Source organism: Cephus cinctus, unplaced genomic scaffold, assembly GCF_000341935.2.
Source record: "Cephus cinctus unplaced genomic scaffold, Ccin1 Ccin1_scaffold0129, whole genome shotgun sequence".
Classification (NCBI taxonomy): domain Eukaryota; kingdom Metazoa; phylum Arthropoda; class Insecta; order Hymenoptera; family Cephidae; genus Cephus; species Cephus cinctus.
Window position 1 is genome coordinate 1,324,262 of NW_014332862.1, and position 24,026 is coordinate 1,348,287.

The 24,026-nt window shown below is 43.5% G+C and overlaps 1 protein-coding gene across 1 annotated transcript; it reads left to right on the forward strand.

Moving 5' to 3' along the window:
- Positions 1-1,974: 1,974 nt before the first annotated feature.
- Positions 1,975-2,663, forward strand: LOC112493701. The gene is made up of 2 exons (XM_025080375.1): positions 1,975-2,267; positions 2,359-2,663. Exons 1-2 carry the CDS (start codon positions 2,065-2,067, stop codon positions 2,621-2,623), a joined length of 468 nt encoding a protein of 155 aa, XP_024936143.1. The 5' UTR covers positions 1,975-2,064; the 3' UTR covers positions 2,624-2,663.
- Positions 2,664-24,026: the final 21,363 nt, after the last annotated feature.

A 24,026-nucleotide genomic window follows, 5' to 3' on the forward strand; every position in this document is an offset into this window, starting at 1 on the left:
GAGAGGGGGGGGGGAGGGCGGGGATCCATCCTTGACACTTTCGGGGTTACATGGTACCAGGATGTTATCGTGCTCAAACATCTTTTGAGATTTTTCGAAGTTCGTCACTTCGGAAAAGATGACTTTTGGAACACGGAAATTTAAATCTCTGCGTGTATACTTCATTCTTTAGGGTTTCTGTGGGTTTTTAGGTAAAGTACCACGAGGGATTATTGGTAGGAGTTTATCGGTTGGGTTGGGCTGGATTTTGGTTGTGGAAATAGGTAATTCGTAAATGGTACCAGGTCGGCCATATCGAATCTGTATATACGGGGATGTTTGCTCAATAGATCACAACCCCCATAGTGAAAATGACTATAGCCAGTACCTCACACTGATATCTAATCTAGTGCCGAATAGGGAGGTTGGAGAGGGATGAAAATTGAAATGGTTAGAGAAATTTCAATTTTGAACTTTTGACCCTCGTTATTTTGAAGATAAAGGGAGAGTGCTAAGTCTGGTAAAGAATCGATTGTTTAAAAAATCAAAAATATTTTTTATAACGTAAAAATTGATTTTTCACAAATTTTTCCCCATTTTCGAATTCTTGATCTATCGATACGATCAGGACGGGGTAAAGAACAGTGGAAAAATTTATTCCTACAGGATACCAATGAGTCTAACGTGTCTCTGGTACTTACGGGGTGAAAGATTACGGAGATGACAGAAGCTGGGTACAAAAGTATTCCGGTGCCCTCGTGATCGATGTTTTGTATGATTTTTAATAAACACCGATCAGACAGCCAGATGTAGAGCGCGCCACTTGACTGGCTTTTTGAAAGTGCACTCGCAAGGGCTTACTGCGGAGCACTCGATACACAAAACTGACGGACAGGCTTTTGGCCTCGTGCTTCGAACATATTACGCGGCACGGAGAACCGAACAAAGCACTGCGCCATTGTTTTCCGCCGTCGATAATCCACTTGCTCCGACGTTAGCAGGAGAAGCCCCCAGTTGCTTGAATTCGGGAAAACTGAAGAGGAGTCAAGCGAGGCTTTATTATATTCTTGTATTAACAAAGGGAAAGAGAGATCCCTGAGGATTTATGAATTTAAAAAAAAAATCGAACAATAATTAACGACGATCGATCCAATTGATTTCTTGACCAATATAAACAACATTCAATATATATTTCCTTGGTATGAAATCGTCAAAGGAAACTCGTTGAAATGATTAAAGGAACCTTTGAATCGCGTCCCGACGGAAATCAGTTGCCGAGCATCTAACTCTCTCCAAGGATATATCCCTGTGGCTGCTAACTCCTGATTCCCGTCGTCCCCACGTCCTGGCCCTCTTTTCCCTAAACCACCCTAAAGGCCCCTCACCGGGCTCGCTGCTTCTAAACCCTCGAGCATTCGCATCCCTCTTGGCAAACATCAGCCAGCTCTCTCGCTACGCCGGAACAGAATCCCGGGAATATGTCGAACAGTCGAACCTTCGAACGTTCCAACGTTGAAATACTAGTCGATAGTGAAGTATAGATTTATAATGCAATATCCTCTTATCACTCTTTATATACAGGTAAACTCTCACAATTTACTTGAACGTACTTCCATGTAGTATCTACATACAATTGTACCCGTATTGGAATAAATTCACTATTTGACAGTCTGAGTTTATTTTTAATAATACAAAATTTTTTTATTTTCATTACAACTTTTTTTTCTATACTATGACAAAGAGGACAATTTTATCAGTAGAGTCTATACTATATGATTCCACTATGTAATACGACTACGGCTAGGAAGAATCGATGTTACTTTAATCTCAGGATACAAATAGTTAAAATTTGCTAGAGTTTACATTGCAGGACTGTAAAAGTTTTTTTACACTTTTTTTTTTTACTTTTGGTAATGGTAGTTTCCAGGAATCGAATAAACTAGTAGGCTATGCTAATCGAATAGACCAGAGTCGATATTCCTTTTAGCGCTATGTTCACAGGTTATTTAACGTTTGATATGACGGGTACGATTCGAATGAGCGATTGATGTAAAATGATTGAGAAATTCATAAAATTAAATAAAAATGGGTCATAGATTAATGACTATTTATAATTTGTTAAAAGCAGAGCAGATCGGACGCGACGGAGTCTCTGCTAAGAAAATTATCGATAGGGTGTGTGCTGAATATAATATAAATCTAGGCAAAGGTATACGTCGTCAAGTATTGACTGCTCTGCGACGAGGCGTTGATTATGGAATTCTAACGAAAACAAGAAATAAATATAGGTTTGATATTTTCTCTATTCTTTACCTCGTGCTTATTCCATACAATTCGATTTGCATATCTGATTTCATCAATGGCCTTGTCGAAGTCTAGGTTCGATCCGACATCCTCTATGGTGGCTGGTTGGAAAAGTCGAAAATCCAATAGACGCGTAAGACGTAAATCGAAAGTCAAGGCAAAAGCTAATAAGCGCAGAGAAAGAAAAAAAGAAGGACGTAAACGAGTGAGAAGTAATTCGGAACGTCGTGAAAAAGTTCCAAGACCAAGAGTACCACCCGCACCAACATGGACGGCAAAGAAACGAAATTTACTGGAGGAAGTCTTGCCAAAAGTGAGAAAATATTCTTCACCAAAATAATTTTCCCCAAATTTCAATTTGACGTATTACAAATTTAATGTGTATCAATTTCATTAAATTACATGCTATCGTATATCTCTTAAAGCATTATTTTACCTAGCAACAGATTTTCCCATAAAATCTACTTTCCGGTCTAGAATGGTCGATCCTGTTAAACGAGACTAAGGGATCGATGATCCTAATCCCAGGTTCTACCGAAGGGATGATCCTTACTGATTTCAGAGTAAAAGTTTCCGTCCAGCACACCCCCCATACTTCCTCTCAATGTATCGAAGACTCCGTATCTCATTCAGTAGCGATTTTCCAAAATTTTCTTCATCCACCGCAAAAGGTAGGAAGGAGCAAGGTACAATCGAGCGAACAATTTAACGTCGAGTTATCGAACCCTGTCGAATCCTAAAGGGAAACCCCAAAGACAAGTCGAAGTGACCAACGATGCAAGAGTCTGTACCTAAGCGGACAGAGCGTGAAACCGTTTCGAAATCGGCATGTCGAATTGGGAATTGGCGCACCTATAATCCCATGCATCCGGCACCTGTTATCGAAAGATTCGATTTCCCACAGAAAATTTATCAAGGTCGTCCCCCTACCCTCTCAGTGTCGTATAAAAAATTAATTGTCCTCAAAATTATTGATTTTAAACAGGAAAGGGTGAATTTTAAAACCTGAGTCCTGCCATGTAACATAGTTATGGGTTACGGTGGGTAGCGTCGCCTATCGCACGGTATCACGTCGCATCAATATTTCAACAGCAAATTGGCTCGTAAAGAGTTAACGCATTGTTGTCGCATTGTTAGCGCGACAATACCAAGAGGGTATCGACAGTGGGTCTGGGGCATTGTCGACAAATTGCATGTTGCGCGATACAATGCTCACTGGCTGTGGTGCCAGCACGATGACTAGCTTAGGGTAGGCTACCTACCGAAACGTCCCGATGCCTGTGCTGGGGGTTCGCTCCTATGACGTCCCGACGCCTCCCTGTTTATCCCCTTCGAAAGATTAAGCTAGCTAAAGTACAACCGTAAAATCACGTTGACCACCATATGTTCACCTCCGCAACAAATTAGAGGGTGGTGATCATCGTTTGGTGGCAGGAGGTGCGGCGGGAGGGAGGGTGTGCCGTTTTTACTTCCAATAACAAAAACCCGACTGCATACAATTAGCAGTGAGTCGAACGGAACAGGAAGTGACATGATCACTGATATAGACAATTTTAATTTTTTTTTTCGCAATTTTACCGAAAAAAATTATTCACGATTCCGAGATTATGGAATTTTTTTGCTTATTATTATTTTTTTTTCTTATAAGTCCCATTACTCCTTTTGCTCGCGAGAAACTTATAGATAAACGTGTACGAAACGTGTCTTTGTTTGGATTGGTCTGACGTAGCGTCGTGGCGTCAGAGCGTCGCAGCGACTAAATTTAACCATATCCGGGGCCCTTCTGGCTCTTCCATCCATTCCGGCCTATTGTCGGGCCAATCAGCCGGTATTAATACGGAGTATACTGATCTTGTCACATCGGTTGCTCTTTTGGTCGTCGCCTCTCCGTATCTTCCACCCAGGACTTTTGTGTAGTTCCAATTTTTCGTTTCTTTCCGAGAGAAAAGAAAAAAAAATATAAATGTGAATGAACCGGCCGATAAGGTTAAATGAGGAAGGCGCGTGCCGCAGCAGGTGTACTGGACGAGACAGAGGACATTTTTACTAGAGGTTCTTGTGGCTTCGATGGGTTTTGCTGTTTTGTCACACGATAAGACACGTGTCGCGGCACGACAGGGTCAACTTCCGGTCCAAGTGGTGCTCGTTCAAAGCGATTAGCTTATCGGGTTAGATCGATAAGCTTGCTCGATGATGTTCTTCGTTGTTAATGTCATTGGTGGCTATTGCAATGGTTAAAATAATTTTTTTCGAAATCATAAAAAATTTTATTCTCTTTGGATATAGTTTCATGGGATCGCGTAACAATAGAAAATAAACAATGCTGAAAAGGTCCTTGGGATATATGGGGTATATGGGTATAACGGGATAATTATGGCATACGTGTCTCCATAGGTCAATCGAGGGCTCAAGCTGTCCTGGACAATGACTAGACTTACATTGACTCGTGTCAAACCAATTAGGAGCATTATTGTCACGAGGGTGACTGGATGTCTGGCTGGTTGTATTGGGCGACTGGACTGTCTTTTTTTCGTTCCTCTATTGTCGTCAATGTGATATATTACTGAGGTGAAACTGTGAACTTTTCTGACTAGAGAAAAAAAAATATAGTCTTGGCCAATTCTCTCTTTTTTTTTTTTTTTCATTATCTTCTTTCTTCCATTATTTACGAAAATTCATTTGTTACGTATGCCTTCGGACCCCTTTGAAAATAGAATAAAGATAGAGAGCGACCAGTTATGTGGTCGTCATTTTATTAGAGATTTTCGTACAAAATAACATTTTTTCATTTACGATTCTCACCAGGAAATGTTACGGACATAACGAAAAGATCCTACGCGTGTGATGTTGACGGTTACGAGGGGTCTTATCTGCACGCGTTATCATTCTCAAGATTAGCCTTAGTCAGACGTTTGCTCTGGCTCTGCCGCTCTTGTGTCCCGAGCTTTTTGTGTACTTTGTGCATACCTAACTTTTTACCGTACAACCTTCTTACCCTATACCTTGACTATATACAAAGTAAGTTCCTCTTCCTCTAAATACTTTTAACCTTTAACCTCCTCCCATATGGGCAAGACAACTACTGTAAAGACCCAAGTCCCGAACTTTTAAATTCCTTTGAACTTCCCGCCAAAGTCAAGGAATTTATTATATTTCGAAAAAAAAAAAAAAAATCTTCGATTCGCAATCAATCAACTTCAAAATGAAATATTGGAGTTGGATCAAGCAAGAACAGTCTTTCGTTTGAGTAATCACTCAAATTTCCATATCTAAAAATATACTGTCACGTCACAATTAAAGAACGATAATTTCTTACTAGACTTTCGTATACGGAACACGATAACGTAATCCCAAGTGAATGAGCCCGAGTAAGTTGAACCAAGAAATGCATTCGATCGCGTAACGCAGTTCTGAGCGACATTGCGAGACCGAATAAAAGGGGAGTACAGCATTTGGTACGAAGGTCTGGCGCGCTTTTTCGAAAAGCTCTTCGGCGCGCCACACAAGTACCACCACGGGATTACGAACCATTATGGGGCGATCTACCGTAAAATAGAAAGAGCCCATGAACCGATGAATACTTGGGGCACACTTGACGTTCGGTTTCCTCCCGTCCAGAGCTGCCGACGCCAGTGCGGTTTCCCAGTACATCCGACCCGTAAAAAGTCCCTAGTCCCTGAACCATGTGATGTCGAAAGAATAAAAAAAAAGACTGGGCGATTTCCAAAAAGTTATATATATACCATAAAAAAATGACAGGGAACGAAGACGGCTCAAGTCCTCGGCGTTACCGATGGCGCGAGTCAATCTGTGTTCTTTGGACAATTATTTGAGGTTGGTATCAGTGCGTCAAGTGGGTATACATGTATACATATACTGTACGTATAGAAAGATCCGTAGTATACATCGCAGTCAGTGGATTCAAGCTGTAACCTCGTGGCACTAGAACTAAGGGGTTGGTTGAAATCAGGGGTGGCGCCGGGGGGAGTGGCGGCGGTGACGTTCGCGAGTGTCTATACGGCTCATTCCGAGCGAAGGTGTAAGTTGGGTAAGAGGGTTCTTCGGGAGACGGCGTTATTGGCAAGACTGACGACAGCTGGAGAGAGAGAGAGAGAGAGAGAGAGAGAGATAGATAGAGAGAGGGGGTGGAAGCGAAGACCAAGAGAGTGAGCGGGATTGATTGGGGTGTGTAAGAGGTGCCATGAGGAGAAAGAGAGAGTATGAGAATGAGGATGAGTAAGTACGAGAGGAGTGAGAGGGGAGAGAATGCCAGAGGGAGAGAGACCAAGAGAAAGAGACACGGATCATGGATAGTCTTTGCCAAACACCAATATTTGCGACCGCCCTGTTGGTACCCCTGCTCGACTCGACCCGACTCAACTCTCGAATGATCCAGCCGCAACCAACCCCCAATCTCCCGATGGTCCCACGAAAGTCCGTTCGCCGGTACCCCAGAAAAAAGTGCGATCTCTTTAATTTTTATTGACCACGATTCAACGGTTTATCTTTCAAACTACCCCTAATCCGAGTATGTACTCTGCACTGCGATTGGTACCACTGGTAGCAGTTTGGTACCGCTTACCGGGTACCAATAAATATATATATATATATTTTAATGAAATTATTTATCATATTCAAACTATCGGAAATTACTCTACCGTTACTTACGGTAAAAAGTAGAAAAACACGTGGGTAGGCCGGTCACGTGACTTACGTCAGGGGAGAGTTCAATTTACGACCTGACGGCGTCCTTCGAGTTCATCTATTTCGACTGGAGTTCAATGAAGTTGAGCGAGTTATTACGGGGATTGGGAGTGGCGCTGGCGTCGTAACCGGGACTCTCGTGGCCTCCAGCCAGTCCCGCTTTACGTAATAAATAATAATTACGCGCTAATTAGCAGCGGCCATGTTGCCGGCCTGGGGTTTAATCACGTCACACAGTAACACACCCCTTTGTCGTGTTGCCTTCGTTTTCGTACTAATACCGGCGGAGTTGCCAACACTGATACTGGTACCTAGTATTACCGTCACTGCTACCACCGTTACCGTCATCGTAGTCGTTGCCAGTCTCGTACTAGTCAGTAGTTACGTCCTGCTGGTATCATCCCTGGTGCAGACCTGATGCATGACTGCTATGTGGATATATAGCTATATCCCATATGCTAACAAAGTTCATATATATATATATATATTCACCATTTATATAGAATGACCATGTTGACGATAACGTAGGGGTTGGCTCTTGTGATTTTACTTTAATTCACCTAACCTAACCTGTTCGACGCGAACGACTATACGTCTTCTTGAATTTATGTGGACTAGATCGTTCCTGAGGTGATCCGTGTCCTTTGACCCTGGTTCACACGTGATATAGAAGATCGGTGTATACGCCGGTACAGGGATATTGTATTTTTCCTTTTGTCAAGAGCAGCTACGCCGATATGTAGGACGACTTGGAGATGATCGTCGAGCACGAATTTCTGTCGGGCGCTCGTAGCTCGTTTCAAGGACAAAAAGGTGAGCACACATGGCGCAAGTGTTCTCGGAGCGTCGGGACGTCTGAAACGGCGCGTAACGATGCGCACGAGTTCAATTTCTTTCCGGATGACCGAGTTCCTCGATTTCTTCTTCTTTGATCGGTTGCCCGGAAAGCCGAGAGCCAAGAGCGACCTAACCTAAAGCCTCGAAAGATGACAATGACACGAGGAGAATTTCACAAGAAGAGGTTAGGGTAACCTCGACTTATTTTTTGGCTGTCGCGCCGATTTCCTCTTGGCAAATATTGAAATTGGCTGCAGCCTCGGGACGCGACGTGCGTGCGTCGCATTCGCCGAAAGCGTCCCGACGCCCTCGAGGCATCCTGGAGAAACGCTCGGATGTGCTCGGAGACGGCCGCCATTAACTGCTACGACCTTTTTTTTTCTCTTTAAATATATACATTGCCGTCTCGTAAAATGGCGAACTTTCAAACTTCAAATATTTCTACAGTATTTTCATTACAGTCGCGTCGCTTACGAATCGTTACTGGCATTTAACGCGGGTATCGATAGAAAGGAAAACCACATTGAAGTTTACTCGGCACTGAAATCGTAACGGTGACGTCATACGGGTGTAACGTAAAGAGACAAAAAAAGTGACAAAATGAAAATCGATAATCTTTTTTTTTTTCTTTTTTCAAAAACAAATTTTACGCACTAGGTGGGAATTGGCAATGGAGTGTTTTCGTGCGTGGGAGCAGTGGGTGGGAAATGGCGGGGGTATCGTAATCCCGTCGCATTACCATTTAGATTAGTTAGATTTGCAGGCAAACAGCGCGACTCCACCGCGAACTACAAACACGCACGACACAGCAACGTTTTAATTTCATCCTGATAATTACTTTGAAACGGATGGCTTTTTAAGTAGATTAAAATATTCGCGCTCGGTCCCGTCGCTCGTGCGTATTCAGATAATTAATGTGTTTTTCGTAGGATGATGTGCGGCGCTGTCCCGTCAACCAACGGACGATCCAATTTTATTCCGCGTATGGGTGTCTCTTCCAGTACGATCCGTGCTATATGTCAGTTATATAAAATCTACCAACACGTGGTGGAAACGCACGTACGTTTCCCGTGATTTTAACGGGATTTTCGCTCGGGCTGTTGCGAAATTTCATTTCCTTTTTGCAATTCGATCCTGTGCTATTTTTTTCACTCACCACCCTATCTGTCGGATTTTATATCTTTCTTTTTTCTTCTCTCACTCTGGCTTCACTCATTCTCATTCTCTCTCTCTCTCTCTCTCTCTCTCTCTCTCTGAACACTGCGCCCGGCTGTATCGTGAGCTTTGCTTTGCCTGGTTTGCAATCGCCGTAGGTAATCTCTTTTCGTACGAAAAACACAGGAAATCGTATAAAAGCAGAAGCCAATATTGCTAGTTAGAAAATTTGGGGTTACGAGGTATTTTGGTATTATTTTGAAACGTATTAAACATGTGGTGATCATTGGTATGGGGTATGCATTTATGGTGAAAATAATTAAATGAGAATCAAGTCCATGAGAAATACACGTACAGGGTGGTTTTTAGATTTCTAGTTTACCGGAGGTATTATGCGTGTACATATGTGCATATGTAGATGCACGTATATGACGTTGCGTAATGCACAGGTAAAACTCACATTCGCTAACGGCGCGCAGCTACGATTAAATAAACAAATTTGTTTGTCCGCAAATATAATAATTGGCTCATATTTTCTGGCCGGCTCTTTCGGTCAATTTGAGGCAAAGCAATATTTAATTCCTTACGGCGATTCCCGGCTGCTGGATTTAATAGCTGATTAAAAACTAATTGCTAATTAAGAAAGCCAACAAAGCTGCTCGAGAAATACGTTTCCAAGAAGTACAATTAATTTTTTGGGGCTAAACTCCAAAAAACGGGTTTCCTCAATTTTGACGAGGTCCATAGATTTGTCTTAACCCGCCCTTGGCACTGGGGATGATTTAAAACGAGATTCTCCTCTGGGAATAAGGCACTCGCGACAGACGGGCTGCAGTTGTAGTGTCAACAATGGTTATTCCTGCAGGAAGATACGAGGAGAGCAAGGGATGCTGGATGCTGAATCCTGGCGTATCCCGGATCCTGCATCCCCGATGCCAGTCTTCGTAGAGGGTTGCGACGCCGGAGACACGGGGGTTGATTGCGAGCACGTGTGGGTGGGATATCCTGTGCGTGAGGTGCTTATTGGGTCCATGGGGATGCTGGAGAGCGCAGAAACAACCCTCTAGTCAAACATCGCAACATCAATCAGCACCAGTCACTCAACCGTGGCCCATTGGCGCCAACATAGCGATATTGCCTGGATTTACATTTGCTTGGAAAAACTTTGATCGACCACGACCACGCATAGGACTTGGCCATCTTGTTTTTACATTCCACATATGAGAATATCAAACTCGACGGAGCAAAGTTCAGACGGCAACCAATCGTCAGACCGATAACAGACGCATCGCTTATCAGGGTTATCGAGCACAATTAACCGATTCTCTAATAACGCTCCCGGGCAAGAGATTAAGAGGGGTTGAAATTTCTTATCGGCATACACTAAGTGCTGCTAAGTATTAATAATCGATCGTTATCTTGTCTACGTATGATAACAATATTTACGTAACATCCTCCAACCCCCCTTACACGTCCGTCATACGTCGGGTATTCTTCCACCCACTAAGCACTCGGTAAACTTATTAAACGTAAAGAGCCTCGGACGGCAGTCGCTGCACGAAATTGTACAGTCGCGCGGATACCATTTCGTCACTTTTATTACAGATTGACGGAGGGCTGAGTTAATGCCATAATAAGACGAGTTCCTAATTTGAAAAGTTTTTCAAAGTAAAGCGTGATAAGTCTTATCAAAGAATTCTTTGACAGCCAGTAAAAGCATACAGCATTATGGAAAATATCGATTTTTACTTTCGCCAAAGGTTACGTATACACGTGTACATATGTATGCATAGAGAAGTACATGGGACGCCTCTATGTTTTCCTTAGCGGGCAACTCACTTTTTCTTACGGTAAAAGCTTTCGCGCACGAAACGACGAAAAAGTGCTAGTTGGCAGATACGTAAGCCGTACACGACACGGAACGAGTCCTCGGTTAAGAAAACCTAAGGATAACAGGGTTCGAGTTTGCATTTGCACTTCAGACAGAACATATCGCACGTTTCTGTTTTGCATGGCATTAGCACTGGTATTATTCTAAGCTGCCATTTATAATTTTCGACCCCCGTACCGCATAGGGCACCCCACGGGGACCCTCGCCCGAGTATTTCCAAAGTGGCTGCCGACTTTAATTTCACTCCGTAAGCGCGTAGCTTTTTTCAGCCAACCTCGAACATTTTCATTACTCGACATGCACGGTCGATCCTCCCGATTGAATCCTCCGGTGCAGTTCTAATACACTGATCGAAATTGACCTTATAATATCCAAGGATCGTATACCGGGTATTCGTCAGCTAGAGACCGCGTCCTGGAGACGTCGACCCGTTGGCGTCGCTCGCTGTTGTCACAGTGACTCAGTATTTGTATAAGGGCCAGTTTCAATGCTCGTGTTCGTGCACTCGTACGTTCTGTACAGGCCAATTCACTTTCTGCCATTTTCATCCGCGCGACTACCCCTTCTTCGTCCCAACTCTTCGCTCCAGTCGAGGAGACCCCGGTTATTCATTATTGACGTCGCGGGCACTCCGGGAGCTTTCGTCAAATACACCGGAGGCATCCCAAGATTATTTTACACGCGATGCATACATTTTATCCAGATACTCCCTCAGGCAGGATTATAACAGTAATTAAGTGTTCGGTAATTAACACTGACAGAACATATTCTTGAGAGTAACTATCTACTCTGTCTATTGACTGAGGAACGTGTTGGATATCGGTATGTATCTTATCGATGTATAACCTATGTATATAACTATCATATAGAATATATATATAGTACAATATACAAACAGAAGGTCTGCAGGATGTGCTGGTAAAGGTGGTGCTGGTGGTGGTGTAATATAGAGAGCGGCTAAAGGCCGACGTAATTTCCTGCCCGCCTGACAACGCTGCAGACATGTTTGCGAACCTAACACACGGGCAGAGCCTACTTAGAAAGCTACATGTGTCTAGATACAACAATGCACCAGCACACGAGCGGCATAGCGTCAGTGATCCCAGCCAGCCTGTAGCCTCTGTCGTCTCTTTGCACCCTTCGCCCCTCGCCGCCCTCCTATCGCACACGGCTCAAGGCGCTTTGATCAGAATACCAAGGAGGACGAGGACGATGATGAGGATGGGGGTAGAAATACACGGAGATGGAGTAAGTCAAAGTAAACGATGGAATTGTTGGGTTTACCTGAAAGTAAGAAAAATTTTTTATCGTTATCAATGGCGCATATACGATCTTAGTTGGCTAATTTGAAAATTATAAAAATTTCATCTACGTTCTACGATACTCGTGCGTGGACGTATGTATGAATTTTTTAAGGTCACCTGCTTCCCTCGAGGACCTGGTGAGGACTTCTTGAATAGCCTCCTCGGGTGTCCTTGATAAATTTTCTCGAATCGCGGAGCACTTGGCACGTCCACCTCATCCAAACATTTCGGACGGCCTAAGGAAACACATTTGCCTGTGAGCAAACACACGAGGAACACCGCGACTGAGGGCGTCTCGTAACAATGTCACGGGTCTTTGGAAACTGGAACAGAAAATATGTCCAAGGGTTGTTTGTACTGTGGAGAAAGAGCGGAGGGGTTAAAGAATGATGTGGAGTATCAGACGTTTATAATTTGATATTGAAATTCAAAAAGTCGAAGGGAGTTAAGACGCGCGGGGGAGATACGGAAAAATGAGTGTCTTGAGCATTGTAGCCAATTGTTGAGAATCGTATTGTTAACTTTTTTTTTGTTACCTTTTCATACGAGCTATTTTTCAAAATGCTTCGCGTATACTTTTCACTGTCTAATACTTAGAGTCGCGTACTACTACCCCTCTGTCATAATGCGGGCGTGATCCTAAAAACAAACACACCCCATAGAAATTTTACTAGCGCCAGAAGGCAGGCTTTCGCCCTTCTACCCTCGCGATCAATCGAAATGAATTTCACCCTCTGGTTATGAGATTTTATGAGAGTCAAAGCGGTTTAGGTATAAAGGTAAGTTCAGGGTGTTTTATACGTTCGTGAGCACGGGTCTCAACTTCTTTATGTAACATATGAATATACTAGGAAATTTGAAATCTGATAATTTACCGCGCTTATTCGTCCTTTCTGACGATTGGTCAATAAGCCATTGAAAAATACACTGAATAAAATTCTTAGAAAAAAAAAAAAAAAGAAAGAATGAAAACTCCTGTGGCAAAGTGCGCATGGGCGGCCGGGTGCGGCACTCGTCTTTATGGAAATTCAAACAAGATTTCTACGCAAACGTAGGCGGCCGTCATCGGACGGGACCTATCCGTTACAATCCGTTACGACACTCGATGTAAAAGCGGTCCATTCCCACTTGCGTTCCCTTTCTTTATTTCTCTTACCGAGCTAGCATCCTTCTCTCTCTCTCTCTCTCTCTCTCTCTCTCTCTCTCTCTCTCTCTCTCTCTCTCTCTCCCTGAATTTTTCAGACAATTCTCCATTTCGCTTCCACCTCTTTCACCTTTTTCATGTCTCGTTACCGCGAAAGGACGGGCCCATCCTGTAGCTGCTCCAAGGTACCCAGAATCTCGTAGATTCCTCCGCGGCAGAGGCCGACTTATGTGGGTCGACCCGTTCCGTTTCGTCCCGTTCCAGGCCGAGCGAGCGACTTGCGTCAATATTTGAGTCAAACACGTTAAAACAATACCCGGCCCCAAGCCGAGTCCCAACGAGCTTCTCAGAATTTTATCTCGCGTCAGAAATGCCTAACAACTTCCCAAAGATTCGGGGGATGTCCTCGCGTTAATCTACTCGTACCTCTCTTCCTCTCCTTTTTTTTTTCTCCTCTTTTTTTCTCTTTAGGTAAAATATCTGCCCCGAGTACCTTTATTAACTTTGGCCATTTTACATCCGTGTACACTTCGAATCGTCAATTTCTCCGTGTACTTCGTTCCCGCAACTTTTTCCTCTCCTCGCTTCTTGTACGTTTAACAAACTCGAGCCGACCTCCGGTATTAGTTCATACAGTACGAAAAATCGTGTATCATAATTCTCGCGTATTCTTTTACCTCGCGTACTTTCCTGTCTGATGACGTCATAGACAAACACTCGGCAGGAAGCTATCGTGAAAATCGGAAGATCCCTGAAATATTTCTCAATGCTCGCCCTTTGAGGAACGATTGAATGGCCACTGTCCATCTTCCTGATTCTTTCGATTCTTTGACAATTTCTTAAGCATTCGACGGCCCTTATACGTCGTTCACCAAGGCGTTTCACAGTCTGAATGCCCGTGTAACGCATTGCAAACATTTTACCGTTGGCCAAAGGATGCCATGGATTGTACAGGGGAACAGTCGGGGACAATCCTGACCGGTAGGACATTGTGCCTAATGTTTGGACATGTGTTCCGCCCCAGTCACGCCCTTTGTTACCACTTTCTATGCATGTTTGCCCGTTTAAAATGTTGTTTTAGTGTTTACGCCACGGCAGGGGTGTCATTCTTATGTTTTTGTAAGGCAGGACACCGGTGTCCTGACACGCGTCCTTCTCGAGGACATTCCACACGATTTAGGGATTCGAGATTCAGGATTTCTCATTGTTTCCACTCAATGAGAAAAATCTCTGTCATCTCAAGGGTTGCTACACTTTATTCTTTATTGTGGATGCTGTAAGATTTTTTTTTTACTCAGATTTTACGTACACGTTCAGTGCACGAGAATTGAGGAAATGGGTAGGTAAATACTGGCATAACAATTTGTCTGTTGCACAGTAATAGACAATAGTCGATCCTTTTGACAGGATCGATATGTCATGTCCTGCCAGAGGACAGTCAGGACATTAGGACACCGGGACACACCTCAACAATACGTTTGACATTAGATTCGTAAGAGTCGCTAGGGAAATTGTTCGATCAGGGGTTGGCAGGGGCGGTGGACTTTCAATGCCAGATTCTTTGGTAGGCGGTTTCACGGGTTCACAGTTTTATATATATGGCATTGCTGCTATTCATTGATACTCGAGGGGTGGACAACCCCGACAAATTGCCCAGATAAATCTCTATGAATTACGTGAAATTAGGTATTATTAGACGGATAATTATAAGTGTTATTATTATAAATTATCAAAATATTGGACTGTGTCGAAGGGGTACGTATGTGTATATAGAACTTTTGAAAATTCGACGAATTCACATGTGACTAGATCTAGGGACTTTTTGGTATGAATATCGGAAGTCAAGGTTCTCACGATCAATCACAAATTCGCTAGGAATACGCCCCCGAAATCTCTTAAACGTTCTCATTAAATTGCACTTTCCACGGATCTGTATGATGAGCAGTCAGTTTTCGAAAATACAAGGCGGTACCGGTGAGCTTGAAATTGAAGAGAGATACGGGGGTCGTTCCATTGAAATTGAAGTGAAAAGAAATTTGAAAAAAGGTACAACACGGATTTCACGGCAATTGAACTTCTCTCTGGTTTTGTAAAATTCACAATAGTGCCGCATCCGGACACGTTTTGACTTTTGTCCGGTATTTGACCATTAGGGTTTCCGGTGATGTCGTCTTCGCCTAGCGAAATGAAAAAAGGGCATGAGTCCATCAAAAGACGCGTACAGGTACCGCGATTCGAAATTTTCTGTAAAATCAGTTGAAAAATAATTTTTCAAATATATTCATTAACGGTATATAGATTTTGAAAAATTTTACCGAAATATCCTTGGTCCTCTTAGGCGTAAGTATCGAGGACTTAGATAGGTCTGGCAACTAAATTTGGTCCGAGTACAGGACGTGCCTTTGTCTCGTCTGCTAGGATTAAATGGGACCAACGTGGAGTTTACTCATTTTGTGTCGTAGGTCGCGCATTCACTCAGCCTGATAATAAAATCCTTAACAAACGATCAGTAAGGGTTTGGTGTGCGATCCTTGAAATTTTCACTGTCTAAGGTTAAATTAATTATATTGTGAATCAATCAACTCATCATTCATTTAAGGCCACAAGAACGATTGTTTGGACGACTAAAGGGTATCAAGGACCAAGAGTAAAATTATCCTCGTAGGCTGTTGAATAAGGAGTACAAGGATAGTCCCAGCGAGATTGTGGTTGGCTCAGCTGAGTAGAACCGAGTAAGAGGATCCTTGCAGTTTTACAAGGAGATTTGTAATCCCGAAGGGGGGAAACCACGAGAGGGATAAGAGTAATAGGGGATACCTGAAGGTTCAAGGGGTCTTTTTAGGGAAGACGGGGGGGGGGATGATAAATTCTCAAGAAGCACCCTTACTCCGTATAGTCCTTTAGACTGGTAGGTTCGCGCGAACGCATACGAAGGAAGTGATTCTTCGTAAGAAAGTAGAATCTCTCATTTCCTGGAATTTACAACCCTCCCCTTATTTATCCCCAATACCACCTTAAAAAGTTCAAATCGAAATTCAAAATTTTTTTTCTTCGACCCTTAACAATTATCAATGAATGTATCGGAATGTCAGAGGGTGCTGAATTTGGTAGATACAATAAGGGTAGGAAAAAAAGCAGAAAAGGCATAAAGGGCAGAAAAGGGACCGCGGAACCAGAACCACGGATTGGATTGGATCAGCTTAACGTTGATTTAAGCCAATCAGTAAACAGTAGTCACCGGTAGGGAGATCTTGGGGTTGATCTTGTTAGCTCCCTTACACGTTCAATGTTGCGTTCAGGATCATTCAACTGTTGAACCATTTGAATGACGATAATGGCGGTTTTTACTATATTCTTCTCAAAGTCTTTCACGTATCCTCCGTCGTCCATCCATCGGTAGCAGTATCATCCGAATCATTCGATTTCTGTAAAAATGACAGGAAGTTTATAATTTTTGAAAAAAATTCCATTTAATTCTACAATTCACAGGCGATGCATCATTTATATCCGCGTTTCTTGCCAAAATCAAAGAAATAAAAAAATTATGGCTTTTCACATATTTCTGTCTACAAAATAATGTATATCTATGGGAATGATAATCTATCCGGTGGGACCTAATGATATGACTAAACACACTCCTATAAAGTCATGGCACACACAATTCACAGTAGAACGAGGTAGATGTTAGTATTTTAAGCCTATTTAAGTGTGTTTGTCGTATAATATTGACATCGTATACACAAGCAAAGAGCACGCGTACACACGTAACACATAAGCAGGGAGACGTAGAGACATTGCTACATCGGCACATACACAGTGTCACAAAGCCTAGGAGGAACGAGGGAGCCAGCAAGCGGGTGAATCAAATCGCGATGTGTGCTTGGCAAACGACGCAGGGCGTCGGGACGCCCGCGGAACGTAAAAATTCATGGCGAGACAGTATTTCCGTTCCGAGACACTTTTACGAATCATGCCACCTTCTAATTGGATAATAAAATTAAAAATAAGAAGCGATGCGGTAACCGTAATTAACGAATAATAATGACGACTAATGACGTCACAATAATTATCTTTATTTAATCCGATAGAATTTCAGCACTGTAAATTCACCAAGCGTCTTTAATGTTTATCCTATTACGACACTCTTATTTCGATTATTAATACAATACACAAAATTGACGATAGCAGAGTGCAGATTGCGATGAATGATAAGAGAGATAAGAAAAAAAAAAAGAAAATAATTCATTTAGTTTTGCGGTGACATTGATCAGCGGTCATGTAGTTCCAGTAAAATCCGTTTGACTGTCGTTTGCGGCGCTGTTAGACCGGTAGCTAAAGGTTGTCAGCGACACCAGTAATCTTCTGCTAATCGTGACAAATTACGGGCGAAAGTTACGGGGTTATAGTGGCGGGTGCCTATGGTGTCTATGGTTCGATGGTTGTACGGTCCTACGCTTCTATGGTTCCCGTGCCTGGCTGAGAATGAATGGGGTGCCAGGTGGGGCGTGCTGGCCCCATGCTGGCAGACAAACAATTACGTAACACCATAGACCATGGGATACCATCACTCGTAGCAGGGTGTAGAACCATGTTACTTGAGGGACATCTGTAAGAAGTTAAATCCTATAATCTACTGTACTTTACTAGCCGATATCACAATAGGAAAATGGTATTTTTATTTATAACAGGGAAACTTGTACATTTTTATTTCCATTACGTTTCTCGTGTTAACGTCAAACAGCTAGAGTCTAAAATCTACCTATCACCCACATCCCTTAAATTATCTCCATCCGTACCTTATACCTACTACGCACCCCCCGCGTGACTTCGCTGTTTAGGTAAGATATTTGGCTTCGCAAATATTTGGAGATTGTCTACAACCCTTCGCCGCTGCGTGCCACTCCATCGACTCTCGTTACATTTAATTAATAGTGTAGCATCGCGGTTAAGGGCGGAGGTGCACGCTTTGGCTGGGATTCCTGTGAGAGGGTCAGATTCGTTATTTATGGTGATAACGATAAGAATACACGGAACTGGTGAAAACTACTGTCTGAATATTTCTTCAAGTTTTTGACATTAATTTTCATACATCTTTTTTCGGGTCTTTTCACCCCCTGATGATTCGGTGTAATGGAGCGAATATCGAAAGCCACAGACCTTTCTGAGGTCGTAATGATCCGGGGTTAAAGGAGGTCTCGTAAAAAAACCGCAAGTCCTTTCGAATAATGTGGTCGAACATTAGAGGGTGGGTATTATGAGGTTTGAGGACTGGTATGTGGCGTGTGTGTTGCGGTGAATGGTAGCAGAATGGGTTTACCTAGGTAACTTTCTATATATGATCATATATGTATATTACGTATTACATATGTGAATGTATAACTGCTTTCTACAGGGTGACTCATGCTTTTTCGATAAAAGCATAATTTGAATTTTATGTCTATTTAAAATCATTGTTTTACCTTTCTTCGAAGTACGGCAAAAACGAACGTGAGAAAATTTAATGAAATTAAATTTTTATCGAATAAAAATTTTTGTGATTTAACAAGATTTTTCAAAACGTAATAAAATTTTTTTATTATTAAAACATCCCTTATGTAGAGTCTTCCAGATATTAAATACGAGGGGTAAAGTTAGAAGAGACAAATTGGCGTTCGTGATAAAAGCGCATATCCAACTCTTTGTAGAAATTTGAGATTTCGGGCCACCCGGTATATGGACAGTTATAATGTATGGCCTAGTCAGGTTCGGCATGGTCTAGTAGGGGTTCAGTTGACAAATCATTAACTATGCATCGAGCCGGCCAGCAAATACTCGTTACTAGTGCCTCCCCAGTCCCGACCACTACCACCTCCGCCACCATCATCAACATCAGTGCTACCAACCCTGTCCCAACCCTCACCAGCCCTCAGCAGACCTCAGCACTCCTCCGCGTATTTCAACCATGGCCCAACTAGCCTCCCCTAAATACATCGGTAACCATTATGCAGCATTATAACATCGGTGTGTGGCCTGCGGGAAGCAGGACCTTTCGATATTTTATGAGCGCCGCTTTAGCTCTGTTTGATCACGAAACTTGCAGTGGCGCTGCCGTCAAACGCTGCGCTATTCCCGGCAAGAAAATGACGAAGGGCGATCTTGAGCCTATAACAGCCGATAGACCTCGACCCGTGGCTTTACTCAGTTACGAATTCCTACAGTTTCCTACCCTGCCATATTTTGACAATCCAAAGAGCCAATTGGTATACCTGACCATTACATAACTAATGAGTCACTCCTATCGATCAATATTTCATCCGACTAACCCAGCTCATTGCCCCCTATAAGGATTATTCGTTTCAATCTCACTAGAAATTAAAAGTCCGTTCAAAAAAGAATCGCAGTCCAATTCGGTCGTTCGACAAATTCAAAAATCGACCACTGAAAACTCTCGACACAGATACGTGAATTCCAGAACGTCGTTCACAAAGTACGACTGTTTCGTTCGGCTAATGATTGGCTGCAATTTGGCGGCTAAAAACACAATCAACCCTCGTGAAAAACACGTTAAAAAACAAAGCGATCGGCTGTTTGCCGATCGGACGTATAAAGGACACAACAGTGTCGTCGGAACCGCCGACAACCGAACCGCCATGCCACTTTTCTCTATGGGAATTTCGTTGTCCGTTATTTGTGAGCGTGATAGCCGATGGTGATGGCGATGGCAAAAAAAAAAGATTTGAGTTTGGACTGTGCAGCAGCACTATCATGGGCGAGGGAGTTTACGTGCAGGAGATCGCTGGAAGAGGAGGAGATGATAGGTACCGGTGGGGGGATGAATTCCGGAACGGGGTGAATGCGTAGCATTAAACATGGTGGCTCGCGCATTGGTTGCGCAGTAGCTGGGCGTAACGGGTCGCACCATCGACCAGCGGACTACCTCGTGGTACACCAACTACTACCATCTCCATCTCCAACACCACCAGTACAATCATCCCCTTCTGTAAAGGTCACTAAATATTTCTTTCCATTAACACTTTTTTTTTAATCTCTTCATTACAGCCCCATTTCCAAATTCACCCAGACACACTTGTCGGTACCATATCGAGGGTCCCTAAAATTCCTAACGCATTTGACATATCCTACTGGGGCTGGTAAGTCTACGTAAGGTAAAAGATAGGTAATTCCTTGGGGGATGAGAATGAATTCCATAAATTTGTTTATTATGGAAAGGGTTTAGATGCAGGATGAGTATGAGCGAAGATTACCCGAGAATCGTGAGGGTTGCTCGAACGTGGCTGGAGGCTTGTTTGAGGGTGAGTTGCACGAGTATAATAATGGGTAAACACTTGCCCGGGTCGAAGCTTCATAATTTCAGGAGATTTTCCGTAAATTTTCTCGGGACCTTTGAGCACCTTTATAGCTGGACTAGTCGGCTGGATGGATGGATGGATGGCTGGTACGTTGGAAAATAGAAGGACCAGCAGCACTCACTCGACCCCGAAAGCACGGAGCTCGCCTTTCCCTTTCAGAAGAGTTTTCAACCCTTCCAGCACTCCGCTGGTATAATATTCAATTACATAGCTGCAAGTAAAGTCAAACAAGCCCAGGGGGTGCTGTGCCCGGGAAGCTTTTGCTGTTCTTGGATGAGGTGAGGGCTTGGCTCTATGCCGGTGCTGCTACTGCTACTCCTTCTGGTGAGGGCATTTGCTGGAGGAGGAGGAGGGGGGGGTGGACCACCAGGGATGAAAATGATGGGTGGTGAGGAACGAAGGGAAGTCTTTGGGGGTGGTTACGTTCTTTGGTATACAGCGAGACTATACACGTAGGTAGCTACCTCGCCTAACGTTAGGTTAAGCCGTGCCAGAATTTCCGGTATAACCTGATGGTACATGTAGGTAGACTGTTGTACGATAAATATATAAGGGTGGGTTTTGCAGGATTTTTCTCGTAGTCAAGTAAAAGTATGATGAAACGTAGTGGTAGCTTTAGGGGTCGTGTAATGAATTTAAATAGACAGAGGGATCGAGACTGTGCATATGTAGCTTGATAGATATTGGGGTTTGGTTAGTTCAATTAAAACGTCACTCTGCTATCGTAGCGTAACGAATGGGCTTGGGGTTGGGGGTTCCTATGGGCCGTTTAGTCGAATTATTGACGATGATGCGTACATACGAGGTAAAGTCGTACCCTTCTGATTCCCCGTGAAACTGCGGCATAATAACGGACGCGGCGTCGCTTCTACCCTCTTTCCCTGAGGGTGGCCCGTGATCGCCCATAACTACCCCCTGACGTTCGACTGACAACCCCGAGTGAATTAAATATGAATAGGCGCAACGGGTAGAATAGGCAGAATAGCCCGGCGGGCAAACGAGCGAATCATTCTGGTGGTTAGCAGGCTAAAAAATAAACAGAAACCCACCCTCATTGGGAATCCAAGTGATCGGTATGCAATGCCGGTAGGGGGTAGTTATTACCAAATTCACAAAACATACTATAGGGAAAACTTACTGGACGCATACCTGACACCTTTATAATTTAATGCTGTTACAGGGATATAACATATGTATATGTATCTGCGAAGCCACCTACCCCCTGGACAGGGGTGAAACGGGCCATCGAGAGGGAAAAGCAAGGAATAATGAATAACGAACGATACGAGAAGAGGATAAAGACGGTAAGGAGGGTCTCGAAAATTGCGTCGAAATGGCGGATTATCCGAAGCTGGTATTGCCACTGAAATAAGGGATGCACACCCCTTTTACCTCGCACCACGCCCTGGGAAGCCCCCGGCATCCCTTAATTCTGGCTAATTAGCGAACTTTTATCATCTCCGTACTTCCGTTCAGCGTCTCTCACGGCGTCCCCGTTCGACGCTCGAAATCATCCCCTAGTCAGCCATCCAGCCAGCATCAACGGGACGAGGCTGTGCCGTTCGCCGGCAATCCTCCCTTTGGACCGTACTCTCACCCGTAGCTCCAGCTTCGCCATGGCCAACCCTGTAGCATTGGTTCACCCTCCGAACGTCATCCCCTATTTTCAAATCTACCACGGGCATTTCCCAGACTTGATTTGTGCCTCCTTCCAAGACAACCCTTCGCAACCCCTTTACTTCCTCCTCTTCCCCGCTGAAGCTCCATTGCTTCGTTCATATCGTCCTTGGACTACTCTAGCATCCCTTGTCTCCTGCTCTTCGCTCTTACGCCTCCTTCCCCCAACTTCCTTTAACGTCGGACCTCGTTCCCGAGCGATAATGACTACCCTTAATTATCCACGTTGATTAGTGTCAAACACACATCGCAACAATTACGATCTTGCGTACTCAATAAAGCGAGCCCCTTGCGTGAGTTAAAACGCGGCACGAGATAAAGGCAGAAGAGCGCTTTGTTATCGGCGGGCTGTTTGCCAATGTTGTACGTCCCAGTGTGTGCCAACGTTGTAAGTATCGGCAGTGCGAGAACACCAGAGAGAGCCTCGCAGTTGGCGGCAGCGGCGCTCCAAAGATCCGCCTTTAGTGTCTGTTTGCGCCGAACGCGAATACCATACATGCGGCTGTGGCCCGAAAGCGCAATAACAGTCGGCACTTTGTGTGTCCCGGGTCAAAATTATATCACGATAACACCGACTCCCGATCTGCGTCGTGACTTCTGATAATAAAATACCAGCCACTTACGTCAGCGGTACAAGTGCGCATTTTTCATTCCATTTGAACAAACTAATTAACAAATATAGCAAGTGTGTATAAGATTAAAAAAAGAAATTAATTGAAATATTTTTTCTTCTCGTTCAATCAGATAAGATGAATCGATAAAAAGAGAAAGCATAACCTCAAAAGGTCGATCCAGTCGATGCACTTACTTGTAAAATTTCTAACGAGAACCAAATTACATCTTGATCAGAGGCTCTGGTCTAATTATCGTGTGTCATTATTTTCAGAAACGGATGTGACGCTCGGCCGATGTCCGCCGGTCCATTTCCGGTCGCGTGCCCGTAATCCTTGACTAGGGTTAAACGCGCGGTCTTTCAACCCTTATTACATGTCATATATCAAGAAAGTGGCGCGTGCCGATGATTCGTAATTACATGCCGGGTTACTAGTGATTCACCCTATATAGTAGCCACTCTAGTTCATATAATATTTTCGCCTACGTGAAACCGTCCTCCAATATATTTTATCACTTAACCATTTATTCTTTTGTTCCCACAATTACATTACCCTACCACCCATTCGTACAGTACCTGAATATATCACTATATCCAAAGCTTCTCACGATATCCATACCTCTAGGGTATTTTTACTATACCTATCGTTATACATTCCCTGGGGAATAATACAAGGGGTATTATCCTCTTTACGGGAATTGCAAGAGTCCTAGGAGTTCCTAGGCGTTTCGGAGGACATTGGAGGACGCGTTGGCGTCGGTGTCGGTTTAAATCGACACACGGATATCGAACAACTAGGTATATTTGCCAGACATAAACGGAATGGCAGAGGACGGGGTTGCGGGCGGATCTATGCTCGCGACGGTCGTGTAACAGTAGGCACTCGCTCAAATATTTCCCCATTAAATATTTGATCTCCTTTTTATTCCATTTATTAAAAGCCGCGAGCTGTCTACACCCGCGTACCCACTACTCCCGTTACTCCCGTGATTCCTCGCATAGAACCTATAGTATGTACATGCTACATTCATATAGCTAAGTAACCTATATATATATATATATATATATA

Excerpts from the sequence above, each read along its gene's own strand:
- LOC112493701 (XM_025080375.1), top strand. The coding sequence starts at position 2,065 with ATGGGTCATAGATTAATGACTATTTATAATTTGTTAAAAGCAGAGCAG. Across the intron at positions 2,268-2,358 it reads AAAACAAGAAATAAATATAG|GTTCGATCCGACATCCTCTA; the intron begins GTTTGATATTTT and ends GTCGAAGTCTAG.